General features: G+C 40.4%; 3 protein-coding genes and 1 non-coding gene across 7 annotated transcripts in view; 3 read left to right on the top strand and 1 right to left on the bottom strand.

The window, feature by feature from the left end:
- Positions 1-292: 292 nt before the first annotated feature.
- Positions 293-10,938, bottom strand: glt8d2 (glycosyltransferase 8 domain containing 2). 4 transcript variants are annotated; one of them, XM_037120961.1, is made up of 12 exons: positions 10,804-10,938; positions 9,626-9,816; positions 7,442-7,485; positions 5,904-6,025; positions 5,454-5,546; positions 4,663-4,864; positions 3,381-3,498; positions 3,159-3,243; positions 2,777-2,889; positions 2,466-2,632; positions 912-1,024; positions 293-786 (listed from the first exon to the last, which is right to left on the bottom strand). In XM_037120961.1, exons 2-12 carry the CDS (start codon positions 9,671-9,673, stop codon positions 608-610), a joined length of 1,284 nt encoding a protein of 427 aa, XP_036976856.1. In that variant the 5' UTR covers positions 9,674-9,816; positions 10,804-10,938; the 3' UTR covers positions 293-607. The 4 variants fall into 4 exon arrangements, with proteins under 4 accessions (XP_036976856.1, XP_036976857.1, XP_036976858.1 ...); XM_037120962.1 differs by lacking the exon at positions 10,804-10,938 and adding an exon at positions 10,102-10,206; XM_037120963.1 differs by lacking the exon at positions 5,904-6,025.
- Positions 10,677-14,937, top strand: ankrd16 (ankyrin repeat domain 16). The gene is made up of 7 exons (XM_037120965.1): positions 10,677-11,152; positions 12,162-12,382; positions 12,598-12,640; positions 13,027-13,135; positions 13,225-13,386; positions 13,746-13,824; positions 14,640-14,937. Exons 1-7 carry the CDS (start codon positions 10,815-10,817, stop codon positions 14,789-14,791), a joined length of 1,104 nt encoding a protein of 367 aa, XP_036976860.1. The 5' UTR covers positions 10,677-10,814; the 3' UTR covers positions 14,792-14,937.
- trnay-gua lies at positions 11,256-11,343 on the top strand. The gene is given in 2 exon segments: positions 11,256-11,292; positions 11,308-11,343. It is a non-coding gene; the product is annotated as a tRNA-Tyr (tRNA).
- Positions 14,938-15,694: 757 nt separating the features above from the next.
- Positions 15,695-21,099, top strand: part of gdi2 (GDP dissociation inhibitor 2) — a 16,035-nt gene continuing 10,630 nt past the window's right edge. The window contains exon 1 of the mRNA XM_037120958.1: positions 15,695-15,897. Within this exon, the coding sequence (XP_036976853.1) occupies positions 15,853-15,897 (45 nt within the window). The 5' untranslated portion in view covers positions 15,695-15,852. The remainder of the gene's footprint in view (positions 15,898-21,099) is intronic.

Raw genomic sequence — 21,099 nt, 5'->3', positions numbered from 1 at the left:
CGTACATCATTCACACAGTGACACGCGAACATTCATCCGCTAGAATGAAACTGGAGGGGGATTTTAAGTAAACAAAAAAAAAGAAAGAAATGTAAGATTTTTAAATCATAATCAAGCACACTATAATTAAATTGTTAGTTTTACCCATGTAGTTATGTTATCACAGTCATCTGAACAACTATCGGTAATATATCCTTAGTAGCAACACGACACAGTTATGTATTCTTTTTGCCTCAAAGATATATAAGCCATTTTGGAAATAGGGATGCACCAGTAAAGAGAAGACAAAAGGTGAAAATGTGAACATTTATTTCAGGTTAGCACAGAAATGCATTTTCTGAGGACATAAATGATCACTGAGTTTTTCACTTTGAACACATTCCTACAGGTACAATTCTAAAAGCCTAACAGTCATCTGTCACTTCCTGCGGACGACAGATGCGTCACATTTTGAGTTCTTTAACATATAGAGAACACACTCCGTTTCTGATACAATGTTTGAACATTGTTTCATCTTCAGTATTCACTTCGCTGTATGATTTACCATCACACCTTCCATGATTGTTCAAGTAAGTCCTGAACTTCACATGCTTCATACCTGCGGACCTCAGCTATCTCTCTCCGGTCGTACCAAGGAGAACTTTTCAGAGGGGTCTGGGATATACCACCTCTCCCACAGATCCAAGTGAACAGCGGGGTAATTCCATGGTTTAAATGGGCCGTTCCAGTGCAGCAGGCGCGCCTCCTGGAGGAAGGTCTCTGAGTAGCGCGCATCTGGACTCCAGCCTGCACAAACAGGGAGCCCCACAGTAGAGCTATACTATTTGAGGATTTTTCCTCAGTGTTGCCATTACTTTTAACATTTGGGGAACATTACTGAAATTCTTCTGTATGCGAGTGTGTGAGCTTACCCAGGTGTCTGACGTGCCATAGTGGGTCCAGTGTTGTGTATTTGTCATGAAACACTATAAGCATGGGTGGGGTCGCCACACCTCCGGCCATGGCACTGCTGTATATGTTCTGCCTGCGGGTGGAGAGGAGGAAAAGGGTTTCTGGAGGGTTTCAGGCAGACATTTCTTCTGCTCCAACAGTTACATATATTTAAGTTACAGTCCAAGAAATGTAGCTCTAGGTGCTTGACGCTGAAACCAGCCGGCACATATTTAAGGATGGAATCAACTGCTGATCAGGGCCGTAGCTTCCACTGAGGACACTGAGGTCATGTCATCTATTCTCTTTTTTTATTTATCTACCAGGGAAACTGCCATGCTTATATGGTAATTGTCATGCTGTTTACATAAAATCAGCTGACAACTTTACCTTTGTTTGTGTACATTGATGTTAGATTAAATATAACATGCTGTTACATGTGAGCTGTAGTATTAAGTGCTGCTAATTAAGGGCTGAATGGTCGGCACTGAGCTGTCCTGCCTGTATAAAGCCACCAGATGTCACTGTGTACTCCGTAGCTTGATTCAGAACTAGAACATTGTGGTGATCTGTGTATTTACTGTTTTGAAAGAATGTTTTTTTTTACAGTATGTAGCTGTCGGGTTCTGTGTACTTATATGGATATATATTGACTTTACTTTGGGGATATTATTATCACAGGAAACTTTGTGTTATATCTTATATATATTTTTTTACATCTCAAGTCACGTTTAGTCAAGTAAGCAGTTTTCATGTATTTCCTCTTTGTCTGCTTCTGTGTCCTGACTAACACTCAGTGGTGAGTGTCATTTATCCAACCATCTTAATACAGATCTTTGAGCCATCAGTTAGAGAAACACCAAGTTAACTGTGCAGAATGGACCAAACAGTGGAAAACACCCTCGATCTTCTTCCTTTATTGTAAATATCTTGGCTGTTGAAGAGGTGAAAGACCTTCGTTTGGAAGAAGAATCAACCCATATATACATGTAGTGCAGATGAGCCTGAACTAAGGATGAGAGCCCTTTGTTCTGTGGCAACACCAGCCCTTCTCCCACTATAGGGGAGTCCAGACAAATTTTGGAGTCCTTTACTCTGTTAGTTTTTATCAAGTCATTACTAAGGGACTAAATAGCCTACCTGTTAGAGCATAATTCCAAAATCCCCTCATGTTATGTACATTTTGAATCTTAACCTTGCATTTACAAACACGTACCAGATGAAGGATGCACCAATACATTTTTTAGCGTGTAACACAGAGCCCTATTTTAAAAACAGTTCTGCAATGGGGAACTGAAACTTGCATAGAGTTTGTTGTTTTGTTTTCATGTTGTTATCAATTACCATACTGTTTTTGTACAAGACATGTCCTCAGAGAGCAATTTTCAAAGTGTTTAAATTTCCCGAGAGATGCACATTTGAGCCAAAGTTATTCGCAGTCCGTTCACCCCGGTGAAATAAACTGACCTTAAACCTTGAGCCTTGCGCAAAGTGCAACATGAGGTTTGCCAGAAACTGCTGGCCGTTGTGCATACCTGAAATTCTCCTCCATCCATTTCTCCAGCTGTTTGGTGATCTTCTGTTTCCTCCATTCGTTCATATCCGCCACAAACACCCCGGGGTTGAAAGAGCAGTCTCGAGGGTGGATGCCGAGATCTCTCACTACCTGTTTCCTGTAGTCCAGGTAGCCCATGTAGGTTGTCTATGGGACGAGCCCAGATGAGAGGACGGCATATGTCAAAGACCAAATCTTTAGAAAGTTTACAAACAAAAAAATGTATTGCCCCTCACACACTGGCAGGCTAATACACAAAGTGATATGAGAAAATATATTTAAAAAATGTACCTGCATGCCGATGCTGCGCACCATCTCATGTGTAGAGGGCAGGTCGCAGTCAGTGGCGAAAGCAGCAGCGTTACCTGGCTTCAATTTGACATTAAACAGATCCTCGATGTTGCCTGAAAAGTATAGAAAGCCTCTTAAGTGGTAAAATACATACACACACATTCTACCTGTAACAGCACTATTGCCCTCTGTATGCAATATTAGAGGGTTGGATATGTGTATTTTTTTCAGTTCCTCCAGCTTTGCCATGTGTGTTTAAAAAGTGAAAAATGAAATCCAACACCAACGTATAAGTTGGTGACCAACAACACCGTTCAACCTGAAGGACACACAGTCTGAAATATGAAATCTTTTCACATGGATTCCGTCACCACATACGTACCCTGCACAATGACATCATCGTCCAGGTATATCACCCTCTTGTGGCTGATGTCAAGCAGAGGTAGGTAAAAGCGCACAAAGTTGAGCTGCAAAACAAAAGCTGCGTTATTTCAACTCTTTGAAACGGTAACTCTAAATTTAGATTGTGGGGAAAGTTGAGAGCTGCATCTGCGTATGCATGAGGTACTGTATGCATCGATACACACACAAAACCAGAACTCACTGGATGTAACAGATCTGGTCGAGAAGAATCTGGCTTCACCTTTCCTTGGAGAACCATGGGGTTAAATTCCAGTATCTTATACTTGATGCCTTTTAGTGTAGTCTTCTCTATATACTGCCTGGGGAGATGCAAAGAAAGTGAGATTAGTTGTATAAACATAAATGTCATCATGGTAAGCTATGATCCTGGAATAGAACAATTATCAATTTAGTGCAGTGACAGAATAAGAGGAACCACCAACTGAAGGCCTAAAATCATCATTTACTGCATCTATAAAAGATAAGGATGTGCATATCTCCCTCATGAGGCAATTCGATATGTAAATAAATACATGGGCTATGATACGGGGACGATTCGATTCAATTCAGTTCAATTCGATTTGATTCGATCCGGTTTGGGTACGATACGATACAATCTGATACAATTGTTTGTTGCACGTAGACCTTAATTTTCTGTTTACAAAGATATTACAATACACCTGTACTATAAAAGTTGCATAACTATTAGTTTTGGTACTATTATGTATATCTTTATCTTATATGCGCATACCTCAGTGTATAAAAAACATACCTATTGTCTCATACTGATCTGAGGCTGCCTGGATCTCCATTATTCTGTCTGAGCTGGACGTCCCTGACTGTCTGTATCCTCTGCCTCCTAGTAATAATCAGTGTATAAAATCACTCCTATCAGACACATTTACTGCTGATAGCAAACTCAAAAGGTAGAGTTGTGGCTAAACTGTGGCCGGAAAAAGTATTTCAACTCCATGTCTCTGTCCTACATATTCTCGCTGGTGCTAGCTTTACTAGCATCCTCGCTGTCTGCACTGGTTTCATCATGCGGTCTCACTCGGTGGACGTTATTTCATCGTGCTGACACTGTACTTAAAGGCCGTTCTACAGAGCTTACAACTGGCCTGCTTTTTGTCTGACTTTGAGTCCATCTCATAGATTTCAAATTTCTTCCAGACTTTTGATTATACATTTGACAGTGCATTGTAAATCTTGTTGCTGTTGTTGGACATGTTGCTTTTGTTGGCAGTGTTTAAATGGCGCATCTCGTGAGAGTCTGTTGTGGACGTTTGAACTTTTACAAATTTGAAAATGCTGTGAGGAAGTAGCAGCGTAGCAGCTTCACTCAACAAATTCATACCTTTTTATCCAGAGGTCTGCACATTGGTGTAGTATCTTTCACTTTAAAACCCATTACCGATTCATACCGGTTCATTTGTCCACCTCTAATAGAAGAGTAATGTTTACATTGGAAACAAGGGACAAACCTCGTCAGTTTCACAGCATCACGGAGAGTAACAATATAAAAGAACACGCTGGCATCTGTGTTGCTATGGACGCTGTTGATGGTGGCCATGGTCGCACCCACGCGCTCCTCAGATGCGCAGATAATGACGGGGACGACATTATCCGCCTCTTGCGCTCTCGCTGCGGGAACTCGCGCTGCGCTGCTGACGCTCCTCCAGTGATCTGAGGGAAATCAGAGGTTGAGGGTTGAAGAATGTTTTTGTGTCATTTTGGATGCAGGTTTGTTCACATACATGTTCTGTGATTGTACATTTGTCACAAGAAAGGAACTGCAACTTTTAATAACTGCATCTAAGTTGAATTAGATGAAAATCGCAAAAAGCTCATGACACCTACCATTTGCTATGAGATTTGTTTCCCTTTTACTGAAATGTATATAACATAATCTATAAACATTTATTTAAAAAAAAACAAAAAAGCCTCAACAGTTTGTTAGAACAGCTGGATTATGTGGGTTTTAGCAAACATTACTAAAAGAAGAGATTTGTGGGGGACTATTTTCAGTGGTGGATTAATCCACATTTTGGTACTCTAACGATTACTAATGGCACCAGGCTTGAAGCAACAATGAAGCACTATGGCACAGAGTAATAACATATATGAGGGTTCAGTAAAATACATTAACTTTTTCTTTTGGTTTTTAAAAGTTGAAAGTAAGCAACACTTAACACATTGCCAGACTTGTCCTCTAATATTTTGACACAGCTTAATATGCTCTATAAAGATGTTAACAGAATCTGTGTGGATGTACCCGGGTGTTTGGGCCGGGTGGAAGCTCTGAGTAGTGTACTGTGCAGGAGGAGGCACACCATCAGCACCAGCAGCACCAGGAGGACCCGGTTAACTGAAACAGAAAGGACCGAGTCAGTCAGTCAGTCAGTGTTTGTAGATGCACATAAAGTTACTTAAATCCAATCAACAGTCAACTCAATATGTGGTGGTAATATCTCCTGTCTTTTGTTCAATTATTTAATCTAGAAAGTGCCAAATATAAATGAAAAATGCACATTACAGTATCAGTATTGGGTTTCCCTTTAAGATCAGTGTGTTTAGTCAGTTTGTCCAGTCACGGTAACGAACAGTTTGTTCATTTAGTTTGTTCAGGCACAGAAAAATCAATGACGCCAATGAAGTCAATGATGATCTTTCTCTTCCGATTAAAATTTCTCCCCCAAAACGGGTGGTGGTGGTGGTGGTGCACCTTTACAGCAGCGACTAGAAACGTTCACTTTGGTTGATTTTAGTGGCACCTGTGGAAGAAGCTGAATGAACACCACTGCCCTGTGTCCCAAGTCCTTAATCAAGCTAGCATGTACATCTGCTCTGGAAGGAAATGAAAGAAAGATGCAACATCTTTTAATACTATTGTCCTTTTTTCAAACATTTGCAGGCTGCATGGCAATGAGGTCATGTATCTACTTGTGGCTAAGTAAAATGATTAACTGTTTTATGACAGTGGTGAAACAAAGTCAACCTTGCCGTACCACCAGACTACAGAGCAGCACTTATTTGTCAAATGTATCAATTCAGCACTGTGACACAATTTATAGTTTTCATTTTATGACTAAATCACAGTCTGAACCACTGACAGGCTTTAAGAATAACTAGGCACCAATTTTAAATTGAGATTATTTCATTACCAGTATCTTGTACTACGTTTAAGTACGCAGCTGGAGGCAGCAGGTGATGAATTTAGCTGTGTTTAAAGGCTATAAGCAGTTAAAAGGTAAAAAATACACCTACCAACATGTCTAATGAGGTAATTTAAAAAGAAAGAAGTGTTTTCTGTACCAAGGGTTTACAGGGAGACAACGAGCAAGGAGAAACAGCTAGCCTAGTTAGCTCACAAAAAGATGTCAGGGCACAGATTTAACATATATAAATAAACTAAGCTCATTAGTAAGCTTTGGATGTGTTGGTGATAGGTGCATTTTTTTTTTTTAAACTCTGGACAGCAGCTAGTCACTTCCCCATGCTTCCAGTCTTTGTGCAAATCTAGTATAAATGCAAACTTCATACTGCTGTTCTCAAATCTATCAAAACTGATGAATTCATTTTCTGCTGATCGACACTATGATTATTTTAGCGCTGAAAATTTGCACAAAGTTGATACTTGGCTGTAATGTTTACATCACAATCGGTTCATCTCTAAAGCGAGACTCTTTCCAGCAGCTGCCTGTCGAGCAGACCAGAGAGAAGGAGAACCAAATACCCATGTGCAACCAATTTCAAGCCACTGTTTAACATTTTTGGTGTCTATTCAGGTGTCGTAACTTATTAAGCACAGCGTGCTACCTGAGCAGCTGGATCAAAGATCGCCTGCGACGTTGGCTTAAGCCACCGCAGGTGTTAGTTTTTGTAAGTCAAGCTTAGTTTTGGCAGGACAAATCTTTTGCATTATGTTTGCATTGCTGTTCACACACCGGATGGAATAATGAAACTCCTTACAGCCTGTCATCTGGTTACCTCATCACACCCTCCCCCCAGCCCACATATGCATTTGGCTCATGTGCAGGGAGGGCGGATGCTTTCCAAGAGAGAAACGTGGGGGTTCCTTTAATGGCAACAGCTGCATGAGCTAATCCTCCCTTTTTACACCAAGTGAAGCTGGTTCTAAAGCTGCCATGAGTGTTAAACCGCGAGTATAGCTGAGTCTGGAAGTGTTACTGCCCATCCGCAGGAGCAGAGGACACATGTAAATGTGTATCACTTGAGATCATTGAGCGTGGGACCACTTACTTTTTCTCAGGAGAGCCATATTTCATGTTTGCTTCCAGCGACATCTGCGAACGCACACACAGAGAAAGAGTAAGAGACAGCGATCAAGTCACTGAAGAGAAGTTAAGTGGAGGGTTGAGTATCAACACTGAAACCTGGCAACCCTGCCTTCACGGTCTCTGATAACAAGAAAGATGTCACACCTTATTTCATTTTGTGTAAACGTAGTGAGAAGGACAAAACCCTGACAAAATATGGCTGAGGGTAAACACTGCTGAAGAATGTGGTCTCTCCTGCAGAGATCTGCGTGCCAGCCGAGGACGTCATCGCTGTCTGAGGTAACTGGGCGACTAAGTTTTACGAGACTTGTCCCTCTCAGCTCTGAGCTGTTCAGGGAAAACGGATAATAAATTGAGTGTCCATCATGAGCCCCAGGTGAAAAACTGTGGAAAATCTAGCGAACCCTTGAGATTAAACCTCAAAAAACGCATTATCCAGCAAAGTAGCTGTTGATAAGCATCAATTTTAACAGATCCTGTGTTGTGTTTGGAATATAAACCCCAGAGGTCCTGTGACCATGCGTTGATGGGCTAGAGCCAATGAAAACACACTCTTCTCTCACATATTTATATTTTGAGATACATACACATGTACCATATGACCTGACCTGGAGCACAGTCACTGAGGCCTGAAGCCAGGAGACACTGAGTGACACATGTGGCTGTATTTTGTCCAGAATCTTCCACCATTTCCTTCCTTCCTGGTGCCAGGGCTTCATTGAGGAAACTATTTGCCCCACAGCCATTGAGGCATTTATATAGAAAAGCGAAGCAATGAATGAAAACACGCACAGCTCACAGCTTCGCAAGCCTTCTCAAAATGCATCCCCATTTCTATCGCCTCCTCTTCGAACAGATCAGCGTCAGCAGGTTTCATCGGCCTCATCACCTGTGTGTTTGGTGGAAAGAGCTGAAACCTCAGCGGGAAGCAGCGCACTTTAAGTTGCTCATCACTTTGAGTGTCACACCCACAGTGGTCGGCTTTTTTTTTTTTTTTTTTTTTTTTTATGTCTCACCCCTTCCGCAGAAACCTGCAGACCTTTAGAAGCCGAAATGAAACATGACATGCAGTTTGTGTCGTGCATGCGTTTCAGGTCTGCTTGTCACTGTTTGGAGCAGCCCAGAACATCTGGAAGTGTTTAGCTTCAGATACACTCCTTCCAGAATGCAGAACATATTGTCTCTGGCCTGCACTCGAGCAATCGGTAATGCACTCAACTCAAAGTGACAATGTATTGATTGTGATATGTCATGTAATCAATTTATTATTTTGACATCGTCAGTGTTTTGGCAGGATTATACTCCCAGGTATGAACTCTCAATGATTTTTTTAGTAGACTATTTGTCAAATTAATTACAATAAATGTCAGTCCAGAAAGGTTCTCTGTCTCTGTCTTAAATGGCTTCTCTGAGACATCAGAGAATTACTCATGTAGCGATACCTACCCGCTGTAAAACATTTTTTTCCTCATCATAAGAAGTTCCTAAGGCTTTGCATGTCACTGCTGTGAGTGAGTGTGGTGAATGGGGGTTGGGGGTCCAAACCAGATACCGCATAAGTCATCACGCTGCAAAAAATCTCCAACCCCTGTTCAAGCAGTTTGCTCGTTCAGGACCGAAATTCACTCATGAGATTAGGGGTCTGTCACACTTCACCGATGTGCAATAGAGTTTATCTACTTTGGGTCATTTTCTAAGGAAGAAAAGTTTGAAACAAGGTAAAAGGAGGCAAAAAAAAACCCCTAAAAAGCACAATAATCCTCAATAAAATAAAAATACTGAATGTCATTGAAACGACATAAAAGAGAGTTTGGAGAGTTTCCACATGGTTTCTTGTATTATGATGATTTTTTTTTAAAGATAAGACATTTCTTTCAGTGTAGCAGGACAAAAAGTTCTCCTGGCTAACACTACAACTGGCTGGCATAAATAGCACCAAAACACAGGAAACATGTTTCAAAGCGCACATTAGACACATGCATAGAGAATGGTGTGTTGGTATGCATGAACTCAGTGGATATACACTTTAGAAGACAGTAAAGTAAGGAGGCGTGTCCCCTGTTGGTTTGTAATGTAGCCTCAATTATCAGTCATTTAAATGGTGGCACAGTTTTAAGCACATTCTGAAAGTCACAAATGTACTCACCAGAGAAAGCGGCTGGTGACTGTGGTCAGCCTCAGTCCTGGCCTTCATGGTCCATGTTTGTTAAAACCTCTGAGGACCGAGACTCAGCCTTCACCAACAATCCCACTTTTTCTCCTCTCCCACCTTTTTTTTTTTTTCTTTCTTCTCCTTCCTCCCTCCAGATGTGACTCATCTTGTTCACTGATTCCTCGCTGTCATCCGGCCAGAAACCGGACCAGAACGTCCCATGTCGCGGCATCATCGGAGTGATATGAAAACAAATACAAATACACAAAATAAAATAATTAAACCGGTTTCCGTCTAGACTTGTTCTTTCGAACGCAGTGTGAGAAAGTAATTGATAGTCACTGGAAATTACACTGACGCTACACTATTTTGACCAGTGGACGTGTACATAAAAACATCTGTACTTGATATGTACATAAAGTACTATTCATAATACTAGTAATGCTTATAATCTACTTGTAATTGTTTACCCTTGAAGAAATGTCAGACTTTAAACAGTGCTAAGTTTACAGCGAGCCGAAGCGCACGTTGTCAACAAAACTACATTTCCCATAATGACCATGTGTCTCGCACCGCTGAAACGGACGACTATTCCTTCGTCATGTTCGTTAGCAGTCTTAAGTTATGCCTGTCGATATTAATGTTATTCTTATGTTAACATTGTTGCACGGACTTGTCTTTTTAAAGCCACAAGTGTCAAAAAACAAACAAACTTACATATTACGATAATGTGGTCTTAAGGTTTGATAAAACTACGTTGCTCCTCGTTTACATGGTCTTGAACATGAGTAAGCTGTATATTTAATTCACGGTTAGGTCTCTATTACAATCTCAAAGTGCACCGAACAAAAATATATTAGCATTACATTTATTAGTTCAATTCAAATGCAATGCATTCATTTTGATCGTACAATCCTGTTTTTGCATGCGCATATTCAATTTACAGTATATCTATAATTTAATAACAGGTTTTGTTTGCATTTTGTGTTGTTTTATGCATGGACAGTGTGACAGTGTAAGGTCATGGTTGGCCAACTCATATTCTGCTCCTCCACGAAAACAAACCTGGTCAACTTTTCTCTCCATCATGTCCTGAAGCGTCTTAGCTAAACTACTTTCTCACTCTCTGGCCATATAAGTGACTGTGCTCGTGTGACGTTAGCTGCCTTTACCTCCACCAAGCATGGACGAAAACAGTTTCAAACTGCTGGTGAAGCTCGCTCAGGAGGGACAGCTGAGCTCTCTCCAGGAACAGATAAGGTTAGGGGGCTCGGCGGCGGTTCAGACCGTCTGTAGCAAGCACTTCGGCCGGTCAGGAGACACCCTGCTGCACTACGCAGCCAGACACGGACACCTGGATGTTGTGGAGTATCTCGTACAGCGGGTCGGCGTGGACGTGGAGGTGTACAACAACGACTACAAGAGGCCGCTGCACGAAGCTGCGTCTATGAGCCACCAGGATTGTGTTAGCTACCTGCTCCGGGAAGGAGCGAAGGTGGACAGTCTGAAAAAGGCTGACTGGTGAGTATGACAGCATTTAGTTGGTCGCATGAAATTAAACATTGTCTACGCAACACCTTCTGTCGGGTTTAAAGACCAATCATGCGGACTAGGAAACCAGTTCCCTTCGATAGCTCAGTTGGTAGAGCGGAGGACTGTAGTGGTATGACGCCGAAATCCTTAGGTCGCTGGTTCAAATCCGGCTCGAAGGAGAAAATTTTTTTTTTTTCTTCCCAAAAAAGTAGAGCGGCTACAAAATTAGTTTGTCTTAGTTTTAGCTAAACTCTTATTAAAGAGGTCAAACATGACAAAGAAAAGGGTAATAAAACAAACAAACATAGACAAGTAGTAACAAGCGTATCAATATTGGCCAGTATTGCCTCTGTAAAGACTATTCTATGCACTAAGTAGTAAAAAAAAAAAAGTTCCTCAAGTGACTATTTCCCTGTCCAGACAAAGTGATAATTCTCAGTGCCTCAACTCAATGAAGTTACCTAGATTTAGATTAAATGTTTTAATAGCGGTTACATATATCAATATTAATGCTGCTTTCCATGTTTTGTTTTTTGATGTGTAATAACACATTTATATTCTTGCCAGGTCAAGCTTTTTACATTCAGGACACAAACTAGGTCTAATCACGTATTACTAGAGCTAATGCACAATTTGTTTAATTTATAATTTTAAAAAAATGAAGGTGAAGGTTTGAAAATGTTATACACCGCATACAAATCATTATGCTATCAACACTTTACTTTTTGTTGTATAGTGTCTAACCATAGTTTGATTACTGGCTGAGAAATACTTTTTTGTTTTATAATTTAGTATCGATTACTTATACATTAGATTGTAAATTCCTCTATTCTTCTCTGTATGTCTTATATATATATATATATATATATATATATATATATATATATATATATATATATATATATATATATATATATGTATATATGTAAACCCACTGTGTGGTAGCTATTAATGTGACTGCCAAATTCTGTATAATTCACTTGGTCTTCTCACTCAGGACTCCTCTGATGATGGCCTGCACTCGGAGAAACCTTGCCGTGATCCAGGAGCTGCTGTGCCACGGCGCAGACCCGGCACTGAGAAACAAAGACGGCTGGAACTCCTTTCACATCGCCTGCAGGGAGGGCGATCCTCTGGTCATACAGCACCTGCTTCTCACGGTGCCGGATGTCTGGAGGACGGAGAGCAAAACGCGCAGGACTCCGCTGCACACTGCAGGTAAGGCGTCCTCAGATCCTCAGTTCCACTATATGGATATGTGACGTGATGGATGAGTGGTGTACACAAAACATGTCCTGATTCTCTCATCTCTATTTGTGTGACAGTCTGTAGTGGTCGAATGTCTAAGCGTGTTGGGTGATCTCCGAAGGAGTGAGAGACCTTGTGCATTCGTTGTCAGATTCTAACTAAGACTCTCTCTGTTCATTAATCAGCGATGCATGGCTGTGAAGAGGTTGTTAGGATCTTGCTGGAGAGGTAGGTTGAAAAAAACAACTGATATGGAACAAGATGGAGGTGTGATTCCTCACTGGCTTTACATTTCAATTCCACTACAATTCACCACTCAGTTTACAAATCACCTGACTGAATGCACAACGATTTTTTCATGCATCTCGATGTTTCTCGAATTAGAACCCTCTGAAAGTTTTCCACACACGCAGGGCTATTTTTTCATGAAATAAAACCAGCAGTTTGGATAAATCTAAATTTCCTTATTTTGACACAATATTTCTTCATCAGACTAACATAACCTCCAATATGAAAAAATGTGCTTCTACTTGACTTGTTCTGACGAACATAGGTGTGTACAATTCCAAATAACGCTGCCTGACTACCATTCACCTTTTCTGGCCTTCTTCCAGATGTGGCTACACCCCAGACAGCGCTGACAGCTGTGGAGTGACTCCTTTCATGGATGCCGTCAGGAACGGACACATTTCTGTAGCCAGGCTGCTTCTAGAGAAGCACCAGGTAAAAATTGGCATTTATTCATCCATGTTCAAGCTTATGTAGAAATTGAAATATGCGTTCTGTTATCATCTGACTTATGTGCTCTGTAGGCATCTCCAACAGCAGCTGACATACTCGGCACTCAGCCTTTACACCAGGCTGCTGTCACCGGCCAGGAGGAGGCACTGTGCTTCTTAGTGCGGGACCTTAATGTAGATGTGAACCAGAGAGTGACAGGCATCCAGATAACTGCCCTGCATTACGCTGCAAAGGTGGGGGGTTTGATTCCCAACATGTCGTATTTATCCTACAGGGGGTACTTCGGCATTTGCTTAGGGATATGTAGAAAGATTGTGGAGCAACTTAACCAATTTGACACCAGAAACCATGTGTTAAAGAATGCATGAATACTAGTTAGAAGAGTTGAAGAACAGTAGAAGAAATAATGAAATCACTGAAATACTTAGTGTAGAGCTTTTTGCAATCTGTATCTGTAACACTATTTATTATTAGTTTGGATAAAAGACTTTGCTGTTTATACAGAATAGACTGAGGTAGCAATAGTAAAATTAGATTATGAAAATAAAACCTACCTTACTGTCATAAGTACTGTTCAATCTGTGTTTTACAGGAGGGCCACACGTCCACTATAAAAACCCTGCTGGAGCTGGGGGCAGATCTCCATGTTCGGGACAATAAGGGAAGAAGTGGTAAGCTACTTCAGCTCGAGAAATATTTTTGTTTTTAGCAAAATTAAAGCCTCTGAAAAGTCTTAAAAGTATTCATCTATAACATTAAAATTCAAGGCTAAAAATGTTGAACTACAAGTAAAGTAAACAGAAGTGTAAAGTATTATTTATTATTTATTAATAGTTCAGCTTCCTCAGGACTGTGTGGGTGTAAATTGGCAGACAACCCCGCAACTGTCATCACATTTTAACTCAAACTGTTGCAAAATCCTGATCTCACCAACAGACTGAAATGACCTAAACTGTTAACGCAAACAGAATGTTCATAGAGACAAGCTGATCAAGAAATCATGATATATGTCTTCTTCAAAGGTGAGGTGGTGGAAGGTTGCAGAGCTGTGAGACTTTGAGAGGTTGCAGCCCAATCCCAAGAATGAATGTTGGAAATACATGTTTCTGCAAACCACGGATATGTTGAAACTTAACATTTCTTTATGCTGCAACTTTATGTTTCTTTAGGTTAAATTTTTAATTTTAAGTTGTGACAACTTTGTGCAAATGACATAGGAAAAAGCTACGAAACAGTCATCCAGGTTGGAATTTAAACTCGGAAACAAACATCATGAAAGTAGTCAAAAATTACCTTTCAGCTTTTCATCACTTTACTTTGTGTAGTGTTGTAAAGTGTGATGCAATAACAACCCTGAGGCTGCCATATTTCTTTTTCATATGGTTGATCCATGCTTGATAAACCTGAGCTGAGTAGATAAAGACTGAATTTTTATTTTTGTATATACCAGTATGGGGCCTTACTCCCTCTTACTGTCTCTTCCCAGCTCTTCATATGGCCTGCATGGGACAGCACGCGAACGTGGCCAGGACGCTCCTGCAGCTCGGACTCAAAGACTCAGAGGACGCGTCTGGCATGACGGCACGGCAGCTGGCCAGGAGACCAGACGTGGTGCGAGTGTTTGACTGTGACGCATGATGAAGGACACTGTAGTGATGCAGAGCAAAGAGATATAGTTGATTCTGTATAATATAATAGTCAATAAAATAAATTGAAACTATTTATGTGATGGAAGTAAATCCGTTTTGGTTGTGTGAGCTACAATAAATCCTTTCCTGTATTGATTTGTGTATTCCTGAGTGAGTCTAAATCTTGCTTTGTTGTATCTATTACAGGCCTAACATTGGTTTTGGTGACCTGAGACTCTGCAATAACTTGAAAAATGACACGCCAGAAATAACTTACAAAGCCCATAATGCTGTGTTTGCACTCTTCTGCATGGCAATAAGTACCTTGTTTGGTGAATGTTATGCCCTGAGGCTAAGACATGAATGGGCATGCTAAAGATAAGCTCCCCTACCTGCGTATGATGTTTTCTGATTGTATTTTGATATCATTGCCACTCTCTAGCCTCTGATAACTCCATAGTGTATTGGCTGGCCGGTGTTTATTACTTTGCATAAAAGAACTGTATGTGAGTGTATGCAGCTTAATGTGTGTGCTTTGAGATCAACGCGTTGACTTACATGGGGACACATGTTAAGTAATACAGCAACTCAATGAGTGTCACTTGGTTTTCTGAACAGCCCATCCCGGCAAACACAAGCAGTGAAGTGGGACTTCATGTCAGAATACATGATGGTGGGAGTCCTCATGCTTATTTTTATGACAGATATTTTGAAATGGGTAAAACTTTAAAGTGACCATTGATTCATAATGAAGGAAATATTAAACATCAGAGTAAGAGAACAAATGACGATGTGAGAACTATGGACTTTTTGTATTTAAAAAAAAACAACTAAAACAAAACCCCATGCCAACTGTAAATTGTAAAAGTTACTTTTCGTCTCTGCGCTGAGTTTTTTTTTTTTCCAACCGGACGCTTCTCCTCAGCGCCTTCTTCCAAATGATTGACAGCTGAGAAGCCCCGCCCCCCGAGGCGCCTGACGCGGACCGCAGCCCCTCTCATTTCCAGCCCCGCAAATCTCCATTTTCTTCTTTCCCGATATCCAGGAGCAGAGAAGTAAAGACTTGGAAAAATGAATGAAGAATACGACGTTATCGTCCTGGGCACCGGGCTTACGGTGAGAACGAATCAAACGACGCGGTCGACGGCGTGGAAAGGATTTGCAACCTGTTACCGACGCAGCCAGCGCTTGACAGTTTGGCTTTGAGCTAACTGGGCCTAATCAGCGGGGCTAGCGCTAAGTAGCTAGCTTAGCCGCTAACTGAGAGTGAGCCACTACCTGTTAGCTAATGGAAACTGTGAGCAAAGTAGCTAACGCTCACTGTTAGCACTATGCTATATGCAGTTGTTACCAATGCCTGGAAAGATTAACGTTAGCTAACGTTAACTGTTAACGTACCCTAAATAAGTTAAAACTCTTTGTCTGTTTCTGTGGTTGGTAACTTAAGTATTTTGTCGACGCTGGCCGTAGTGAGCCGACTTACTTAACCGGTTAAATTGAAGTTGGGCGCCGGTTTGGACAGCTTTTCTGTCAAGACAAGATTATATGCGGATGATAGGCTGCTAAGGTTAGCCGACCTAAAATAAGCTAAGTAATTAGCCTGCTAACAGCAGAGTAACGACGTGTCAGCGTAACCGATTGTTCTTTCGTGTACAGAGCCTGTTAAATCAGTGGTTAACATTACCTCAGTAACGTAAGTTAGTATAATTTCTGATAAGGTGGCAGGTAACGTTAGCGGTTTAGTCAATCAACTGGCGTCAACTAACCAAAGCTATCTTAAGTTTCCGCTCTGCGCTGCTCCGCGCCGTGTCGTCTCAGCTAAGTAAAATGAAGTCCTCTACAACTTCAGTAAAGCTAGGTTAATTGTCGCAGAGTTCACGAACCCTTGCTGTTTTCAGTGACTAAAACGAAAAGCAAACTGGCGAAAAGGACTGACCAATTTCTCACTCAGATAGGATTATGTAGGAACATGCAACTGTCAGAAACTTTAGTACTCAGGCTGAAGTGAAAATACTTGCATTAAAAAAAACAAACAAGCTGATCCAGCATTCCCTGAGGTGGCAGTTTATGAGCTGTAGCCGTATGTGTAGTGAGCGTTGGTGTTTTACCCGGAACTTTTGTCAGCATTAATCTTAACCATGCACTGGCCCTCAGACAAACTCCTGACAGGCCTACTGACTTGCTGTCAATTATACGTGGCTGAAGCATGACAGGGAAACAGCGTATTGACTTAAGGGCCGTCGTGCTAGCCGGTGGACAGCTTCCTGTCAAACCAAACGCGCTAAACTCATAGCATTTCCCTGACTGCTTTTGGAGAACCTCTGTACAAGTTTCGCTGATATTATCTGTGTTTCAACACAGCTCTCAAGTTTTTGTTAATTGATTTATATCAGCCAGCACTGATTTCTGTGGTGTATTGCTGCTGGCTCGGAACAGGCAGAGGTAGCAGGGGAAAAAAGAAACAGCCCATCAGAAAGGGGGTTGGTTCACATTTGGTGGGCAGGGTGTTGATTTAGCTCCCTTTTAGGGTGTGGTTCCACCAAGACTGAGGAACCGAAAGTACTCTGTTATTTCCCTGTAAGCTCAGTTAAACCGGAGCTGGAGACTGTGGCACAGTGTAGTTTCACAAGTTTTCTAGTTCTGTTATGTAAAATAGTGACTTCACTTCTATATATCTGCCAGCATCCCCTTTAATGCCACACACTTACACTAGCACTGCCATGTCCACTAACTCAGTATGTTACTAATAGGCCTATAATCAAGTTAGTAGGCAATGCTGCTCCAACTTATTTTACTCATGTCTAAAATGGAGATGATTAGTGTGGCCTTTGTAGTCCTCTTAAGGTGAGATAATGTAGACAAGATAAGACTATTAATCCCTCAGCATGGAAATTCACATGTTGCCATATCTAAAGGGTCATAGGAAAAAGGAAAAAGCTCCAACACTGGATGAGTTCTAAATCAAAATGTAAAACACAACAAATACAGATTAATATAAAGGTAAAGACAACAGTTAATAATAATTAAAATGATTATGAGAGTATTCATGCTATTTGCCCTTCAAATGCCTCCTGGCATATACATAGTAGTGAGTGACGAGACAAATCATATTTTGATTCTGTTTGAATTTTGCCCTCAATCACACATAGGAGTTGCAGTTTATCTGAAAACTAATGGATTATATGATCTAGTAAATGTGTAAGTATAAAGATTACACACCCAACAGATGGGTCAGTGATGTAGTCTTGTTTAACATTCACTGAAACCTTGTTGAACCAGTCCCATTCATTAGCACACTCACAAATTGAAAAACGGTCCCTTTGTATAATACAGCTGTCAGTATTACTAGGCTTTTGTGATATTCATCTTTTCTTTATACTTTTTCTGAGCAGAGGTTACAGCCATGTCAGTGTTGGTGATGTATATTGAGTGAGACTGTAGTTCACTGAGCGGTCTTACACAAAACTAAATGTTGTTGTGTTATCTTTACAACAAACAGCAACTTTCTTGACTTGCAAAGAAACAGTTGACACATATTATGTTATTTATGGCACTGTTTAAATGGGATCCAAAAATTCGAAACTACTTCGATCAGACAGCATGGAGGTGCCCTTCTCATCCATGGATGCTCGTTGATACAACAGCCTTAAAATCTGCCATATTGCTTAAGCTCTATGTGCTGGCAAAATGGAGAGAATATTATTAATTTTCTTATACTATCAACAATAAAATGATACAAAGCTTGTTGAAGATGGGCAAAGTTTCCATTTAAACAGCTGCAACAATTAGTCTGTCACTGAGTTGGTATATCAACAGAAAATAATTTGGCAACTAATTTAATACACGATTCATTGTGAAAGCAGCTTTCCATGAAAAATTTGAAACACTGGTTCCAGCATCTTCCACAAGAATAGTTTATGCACCGATTTATTAAATAAGATTGGTATTTGGTGGATATTTTTTAATATATAAAGGTAATTACACAAAATGGTATAAAGTAATTTAACAAATTCTACTCTTAGTTGTCCAAGATTACTTTTGTATTCTTCTGTTAAGTAAGTTTAGCATACATACAGTTGCACCTGTCTTTGTTCCCAGCAAAAGAGGAACGGTGTTAAAGGAAAGTAAAGGAAGTGGACACAATGCTTACCTGCATTTATGACGAGTGAGTAAGGTCAATAGGTGTAGAGTTTGTCATATTTCCAAACAAATTATCATTAAAAATGTAACATACAAATGATTTGTATTACTTACGTCATGTTAACCAAATACTGCTGGAAATGATGGACATGAAAATTCTAAATTCCTCTGAAGCAAACACATTCCTGTTTAATTTTATAAGCTCATCACATGTTTTGAATATGGAACTTTGATCTGTCATGTAACTAGAGAGGAATGCAGTGAAGTAAAAAGTGCAGTACAGTAAACTGCAGTTTAATATCAATATATACGTATACAGTTTAAAGAGTGAGTGATTTTACTTGGGGTTGCAACTAATGATTTTCCATTAGTGATGCATCTAATTTTTTTTTAACATATAAATTAATTAATGAATCTTTACTTGATAAATGCCTGCTTAATCATTAATTGAGATTTTTTCTGCTCTATACTTAATTACTTTCCTCCCCTGAGAAAACCCTCAGTGGGAGGACTTTATTTCTCAGCTCTGTTGTTTCTATGAGCCCAGTGGATTTCAGTGTAACAGATTTCTTGACCTAAGTGTGTTGGGATTTTTCAGTGTAATAACTCAAAGCTGACATTGTCATGTGCTGATTGTGATGTTCTGTCATGTGATTGCATCTTATTGAACTGCAGCTACCCATCCAGCTCCCGTCTGTGTTGGACTTTGCTTTCTACGCTCTTTCACCCTCTCTCTAATTTTTATGGGCCTTATGTGTTGAAAATTGAGCTGGGACTCTGGTCCCACTGTTTTTTACTGGCTTAATTTTCTGCCTGACTGTACACTGGATCAGTGTCTTTTCCTCTCTGTCAGCATGGCCACTACTATCTGGCAAGAGTTGTGATGACTGGGCTGTGTCCGGCTCTGTGTCAAAGCCTGTATTTATGTAAGCGGCAGCAGGTCAGGTCCAGTCACATGTCCCCAGAAAAGAGTGACAGTGACCCATCAGAAGTGCTTTGTCTTAGCAGGAGATTTAACTGTAGCCCAACTCCATGTCCTTTAAGCCAATGCCATTGCAAGACCATAGAAATGATCAGATTTCACTGGGACATGTTATTTTGGGAGAGCGCTTATGCTGGAGCTAGTTTAGATACTGCAGGATGTAGTAAAGTAGTCATGTCACTGACAATGTGAAGGCGGCATTTAGAGGTTTAGTTAAATTTAGGTTGACTACATGTCCGTAAACCTAACATACAATATCACATAATCATATGATATGTGCATTTGTGTCAGTGTAGCTGGTCAAAACTGTTTATGATAACGAGTTATCGTATGTTAAAGAGAAGGTTGGGTTTGGTCTGAAAATGTACCAAATAGACAAACGACAACTCAAGGTGTTTGTGGTCACAGAATTTCTGGGTAGAGGTTTCACAGTTCTTAACTTCCTACTTAAGCTCTGTTAGCTTTATTTTTGTATGTTACTTTACTGTTACTCTGTTGTTAATGGTTTTCTCAGCATCCCATTCAACATTCGCCATGGACAATGTTTAAAAAGGAAAGCCTGGATGGAGATGGATTTAATGAATCCAACTTGAGGTTAAAATGACACAGGTGAACTGTATGATGGCTGTAGTCACCTGTCGGTGTTTGTCTAGTCTGAATTCTGACAGCTGACAGACTGTGTTTAGAGTGAAGAGTGAACCTTCATTTACCATTATCTAATAGATGAGTCATACTTTCTTACATCATTTCTACTCAGATTGAAAGAAACAAATGGGCAAAATAAACCCTATCCCTTCCTGTGTTGCTACAGGCCACAGTCTGTACACAAAGAAAGGTGTGTGACCTAGCAAGAGCTATTAACATTTGTTTTTTTATGATGTTAGAAGCCAGTTGTACACCCAAGAGTGTAAGCTGTCATTCAGTAGTAAAACTTGTTTTAAAGTCCATGCAGTCACATGGTGCACACGGTATTTTCTTGCATCTACAAACCCACTGCTGTAATCGTATTAAAGCCTTTGGTCTGTGGGAATTCCAGACTCAAACATGCATATTTTCCCTTATCATTACCAAGTCTCTGAGACTTTGGCAAAGCCTTCAACCATCCAGGCTCCACTGAGGCATGTCAGACATTATAGCTTCATTTCCACTAAGCAGTCCTCTTCAAAAGTTATTTTTGTGTTTTTAAATTCTAAAAA

The sequence above is a fragment of the Acanthopagrus latus genome, chromosome 14 (assembly GCF_904848185.1).
Source record: "Acanthopagrus latus isolate v.2019 chromosome 14, fAcaLat1.1, whole genome shotgun sequence".
Lineage (NCBI taxonomy): Eukaryota > Metazoa > Chordata > Actinopteri > Spariformes > Sparidae > Acanthopagrus > Acanthopagrus latus.
This window is presented reverse-complemented; position numbering and strand designations above follow the sequence as displayed.